Source organism: Stegastes partitus, unplaced genomic scaffold (assembly GCF_000690725.1).
Source record: "Stegastes partitus isolate 25-593 unplaced genomic scaffold, Stegastes_partitus-1.0.2 Scaffold12, whole genome shotgun sequence".
Classification (NCBI taxonomy): Eukaryota; Metazoa; Chordata; class Actinopteri; family Pomacentridae; genus Stegastes; species Stegastes partitus.
Window position 1 is genome coordinate 1,550,196 of NW_007577743.1, and position 5,888 is coordinate 1,556,083.

At 42.8% G+C, this 5,888-nt stretch overlaps 1 protein-coding gene across 1 annotated transcript in view; it reads left to right on the plus strand.

The window, feature by feature from the left end:
- Window positions 1–5,888, plus strand: part of efcab6 (EF-hand calcium binding domain 6) — an 86,150-nt gene that overhangs the window by 52,969 nt on the left and 27,293 nt on the right. Inside the window, exons 8-10 of the mRNA XM_008288344.1 lie at window positions 1,483–1,737; window positions 1,839–1,919; window positions 2,097–2,257. Coding sequence (XP_008286566.1) covers window positions 1,483–1,737; window positions 1,839–1,919; window positions 2,097–2,257 — 497 coding nt within the window. The remainder of the gene's footprint in view (window positions 1–1,482; window positions 1,738–1,838; window positions 1,920–2,096; window positions 2,258–5,888) is intronic.

The window sequence follows — 5,888 nt, forward strand, 5'->3', positions numbered from 1 at the left end:
GAGGTTGTACCTACAAAAACCTAAAACTTTAATCTGTGCAGTGATACGTTGCTGCCAGTGCTACACTTGGAAAACCCTTCTGTTGTGTGAACATATCAAACATGATCTGCAATCAGCAATCAGTCTCCTAAAGTGTATTAAAAATGTGACTCTCCAACTTGAGCTTCATTTCGGGGATGAGGAAGAAATCCCATGAATCTATCAAGTAGGACAAGTGGAGAGCAATGAATGTGTTGTTGTGAGCAGAACATTACACCAGTGTGTAATCGCTGCACTGGACTGAGTCTACAGCACACTGGAGCACAGAATGTTCTCCTTCAAACTCCTCAGGATGTTGTAGTAGAACTCTGCCTCCACGGTCCGGCCCAGGGGGATTCATTCCTGCTGCACAACCTCCTGAATATGAGAGAAAACACAGTCCTGACCTGCTGTTGTTGGGATGAAGCTTAGTTTGTAGAACTTGTTGGGAAGCACTGAACTCTAAAAAGTGAGCGTCACTTTTCCATTAGCAGCACATTGATGGATCTGAAGCTCATTGACTGAGACGCTGCAGTTTTAGTCAGAATTCTTAAGGCCTCCATGTATATCACATGTAGGCTTCCTTGTGAAGGATGTTGTGAGAATGCAGGTTTTTCACCCAACCTTCAAGTGCACTCAGAAGAAAAAACACTTTAGCCTTTTGTAACAGCTGAATAACTAACTTTACTTTAAAAGAAAAAACATATGCATTAAAAAAGAAAAGAAAAGAAATATATATGTATTTAAATTTAGCACTCTTTACACCTTTCGACCACATGAGGATCACCTGCCTGATGTTGTGTTGGTCCTCTGCATGCTGCCACGACAGCTCTGACCCGTCGGGCCGTGGACACTGAACCTTTGCAGGTGTCCTGTGTAGTTTGGCACTGGGACGGTTCCAGCGGATCCTCTCAGTCCTGTGGGTGGTGTGGTGGATTGCACATGTTCCAGTACGTCCCGTGGATGGATAGTGGAGTCAGGAACTCGGGGCAACACCTTGGGCTCTTTGTTCCTTCAACGATTCCTGACCAGATTTTGCGGTTGCAGCTACAGATGGTCCGGCTGCTGCCATCGGGGGGCGTCGTGTGGGGGGCTTGTCTGTGCTTGTTGTGGGACAGTGTTGAAGTTCGTGGTGTGTATCAGGCTACTTAGACATGAAAGCCAGGACCCAATGTTTTCCAAGTAGAACACTGCATGGTAATAAGGCGATGATTGTTTTACTAGTTGTTTGATGATAATTTCAGAAAGTGCTTTAAACAGTCATTCAAACATGACAGAAGCACTCTTAGCTGTGGCTCTGCCCGTTACAGCAGTTCTCCCTCCTTCACTCTGTGCGATGGTGGTCAGGTTTGACTTTTGCCCAGATGATGATATGTACTGCTGCATATCTGCGATGTCCCTGTGATGCAGTGCAGTCGATATAATTTGAAAGATCAATGCTAAAACAGCCTTTCTGTCCAGAAGGAGGCCGGCTGCATCTCCAGAGCAGACCTGCGATATTTTGTGGAGCGACCAGGTGGGACTTCCCAGCCTCGCCTTCCCCAGTCACAGATCAGAGAGCTGCTCAATGTGCTGGACCCAGAACACTCTGGTGTAATCCAGCTGACCCGCCTGAAGAGTCTCCTATCCAGCATCGCTTCTGATCACCTGGACAATGTCGACCCGACTGCCACCCCTGCAGAGACCCCGTTCATCCACGAGGACACAGAAGACGCTGCTGTATGCTCGTATGACTGGTTGCATGAGTGCATGAACGCCTTACTTGTTTTCCTCCATAAGGCCGTACACTGTATGAGCGCTGTGTGTTGTTTTTTCCTCAGGAGGAGCAAAACACAGCGGATGAGAAGCAGACCACACAGTGGGCTGATGGAGTGTCTGTGGCATCTGCTTCATGGAGAACAGTGAGTGATCAGATATCACACACAGCATACAGCATGAGATCAAATAGAGGAAGAAAAGAGAAGATGAGATCAAAAGAAAAACGAGGGGTTAATTATTAATGCTGTGTTTGAACTGTGTGCGTGTTTGTTTTACATCTGTGTGTATGTGTGTGTGTGTGTGTGTGTGTGTACGTTTAGGTGGAGGGTTTGCTGCTGGACAGGCTGTGTGAGCAGCTCAGCTCAGTGCTGGCAGCTCTGAAGCTGTATGACCCTCAGCACACCGGACACGTCACACAGGAAGATCTGAAGGAGGTTTTAAGCTGCTATGGCATGCCCATTTCAGACGCACACTTCAAAAAGTAAGACACACTCACATGTACGCATTGCAGCAATCATAAGCTCATAACGGCAAAAAAAAAAGAAAGCAGGCAGGCAGCGGTAATATTCAGAACCAGACTGAGAACAAAGTTGTAAGCTCAAGAACTGAGACATAACAACACTCCGTACAGAACGCCAGTCTATCTATACTTTAGTTTTATGGTCAGGCAGCAACACCAAACAATTAAAATCAGTTTCCTTTGTCTGTGGTCAGATCATATATCACCACAAATGTGTCAAAATAGGTGCGACAGCAAAACAAAGTTGCTGAGAGTGTGATATGATAACACTTCACTTTTGCCACCAACCACTCTTTTCTATATCCATATACAGTAATGTGCAAACGTTTTAGGCACTACAAGTAAAGTGAGGGTGCCATGAAGAGTTGTTATTAATTAATTTCATACAAAAAGTGGTAAAGCAAAAAAAAAAACTTAAATGAAATCAATACTTGTTGCGAGCGCTCGTTGCCTCTGAAGCAGGACCAGTCCTCCTCGGACCTCTGTCACACCGTTTGTCAGGTACCTGGCAGGTAAGCTGTTCTAAGTCATGGTGGCCACGTCTACTTGATGACTAAGTCCGTGCTAACACCGGCCGTCTGAGGCCTGCAGCAAGTTGAAGCAAGTTCAACATGCCCAGGATGTATTTAATCATCTGGCCTCACTGCATCTAAGAGTTTATGTAGCTGTGAAGGGCAACGCTGGCACCAGATGATCAAACACAGGATGGACAGGTCTGGAGCTGCATAGTCCTCACTAGAACAACAAACTACAATCCTAAACCAACTTAAACAATGATATACAGTGCTGAACAACAGACACATACAGACAGAAAATCTTTAATTCAGTTCAGTATAGCCCAGTTTACAACACGTCATCTCGCAGCACTTCACATCGTCTGGTGTAGACCTCACGAAAAGTCATTAGTGAGATCTGTGACAAGTCAATGAAAACTGAGGTTTACATGTAGAGCTAAGAAGTGAGACAACTCTGGGATCAAATTCAAATCAATCCATGCAGGTTCACTGAGAAGCCAATCAGGTTTTCTTTTGAATAATTCTGTTACAAAAACTGAATCATCTCAGCAGCCTGAGCTTATTCCAGACAAATATAGATCAGTGCAGCGAGAGAGAGAAAAAAAAAGAGCATTTCCAGATATTAAATTTGGATTGTTCTAAAACCAGCTGTTTCTCTACGGTTGAATTTTAGACGTTTGAGAACATAGACAGAATCTCATCTTAATGTTAAGTTGAGCACAAATATGTGTAAAACAAACAGACAGGACAAGAAGTTATACTGTCCTCTGGGTGGTGACTCTGACCCGTGTTCTCTCCTCTCTGGTCTCAGAGTGTGAACATCAGTTCTTTTCTTCTCTAACAATGATAAACACACTGGTTGTGATTTTTTTTTTTTTAAATCAGTCCATTAGTTTCACCAGCTCCTGTACCAGAAACTCTGAACACCTCAGCTGTGTTTGCTCTGGAATACCAAGACAGTAACAGATTTACAGTAAAGAGAAGTGGCCTGTATGAAATATCTGTAGATATGTAGAACTACGAGTCTCTGTTCACTATATAGTGGAGAAAGTGGCCTCATGTTTACTGCAGGTAGGTTTTGGTACATTTCAAGCTATAAGGGGGTTTAACAGACCTTAGAGTTGCACTGATCAATATTTATGATTTTAACAATGTATGAAATCTATGATGTGATCATTGTTGGTGTGAGTGTCTGTTCTGCTGTTGCCCTCTGCTGTATGAAGACAGTCTCCTGGTTGGACTTGCATTTTCTTTCATCAACCTTGTTTGCAGCAAAAAAACAAAACAAAAAACAGATAAACCAGCACTGCAGTGCTTTCAACCACTAAACAGCAGATGGAAAAAGTTAATTACTGGCTTGTCAGCATATAGTGGAGTATTTAGAGAGCGTATTTTCTCAGGTGCTTGTGGACATTAAAATAGAGCAAAAGCTGAGCAAATATTGGACATTTCAGTTAGAGTTCCAGAAACCTACCTGCTTCATGAGAAGGCAGCTAAACGTGTTTTTGTTCCTGAAGATGTTGCACCTCTCTGCAAAGAAGCGTCCTCAGTTCTAACTGAACTTTAGAGTCCCAGGTGTGTGTTCTAACCCCTCAGTGACGTGGCTCATGGGTCATTACTGACTGAAGATCCCTTGAGGTGTTAATGGTTGTAAAACTGTCTAGGGAGGTGACACACTACCTACATGTGTGATGACAATGTAGCTTACAGCAATCAGGATGACCATAAACTGGCTGACTGAGATTCTCCAGAGACATTTCCAGAAACATGATCCCAGATTAATGTTAATGTTGCGCTAATAGCAACCGTTTGCTAACATGTTGGCCAGAACACCTTTTGTAAGGCCAGATGTAGATTACAGAAACAACATATGGTGTTAAAAAAAAAAAAAAACACAACAGCTTCAGTGTAAAATCTAACTATTGTATTTGATATGTGGGACAAAGCAGCATTCATCACTACAAGTCAAAAATCACCCCTTAAGGATTGATTTGCTTCTACTGTACGATATGCAGTGAGTCTGACTTCTAAAACATGAAACTAGTCGCCGTGGCTCAGTGTGGGTTTTTCTCAGCTCTCTCTCAGACTGTGTCTTTGTATTTTCAGGCTCTGCATGTCCTCCTCCGGCTCCAGACTGGCGAGAGCTGGCAGCTCCTCCACAACGGTTTCCTACAGCGACTTCCTCAGAAACCTGGGAGTACCTCTAACAGATGTAACACACACATCCTGCTGCTCCCACAAGAACACATCACGTACTTGGAGGTGAGCAGAGAGCGTATGATGGAAGTGTTGAGCTGCACTCACTGTGAAAACATGGGTTTACTCCTGCATATGTCTTAGTCAACAGACAGAAGAGACGTACATCTGATTTCCTCCCAAAATAAAAACGGATGTTCGTCATCGTGTCCGTAGTCTGAGGTCTGTTCCAGTCATGTGTGTTTGCTGCTTTGTGCTGTGCTTCACATGACCTTACAGTGTTACAGTTTGCAGAACGATTGATGTGAACATTATAGATTATTTAAAGTCTCCTTCCATTGCAAAAAAAATTTGCAATGTTCACTGTGCAAGAATCATGTGTGTACAGTGTTTGACATAGCGATGGAATAAAACATATAAAGTATATAGAAAGGATTTTAGGCTGATGAGTCAAAACATTGCCACAAAGCTCTTACACAATCGCTACAAACTGCAGATGCTGGACTCTGAAATCTATGAAAAGGAATCATCTGTCAGCTTTTAGATCCATTTGAACTCGTTTGTCTGATGAAGTGCTCGAGTCTTTCTTTCAAGTGTTTCTGTATTTGACAAAGTTACCCTCTGTCCCAGCACTTTTAATCATATTTTGAGCTCAATATAACAAATTAATTAACAATTTAATACATTTGGATGTTTTTTTTTATTCCTTCAGTTGATGGAGGCACACACCTCATTGCTTTACAATTTAACTTTTACTATGATAGATTGAAATGTCAGTGAATCAGAGTTCATAACAAGTCAGATTGATAAGCCTCACTAGATGTGAATGTAATCTGTTTTCTTTTTGTTTACAAATCAGGAGCTTACATTCAGTTTGCTGC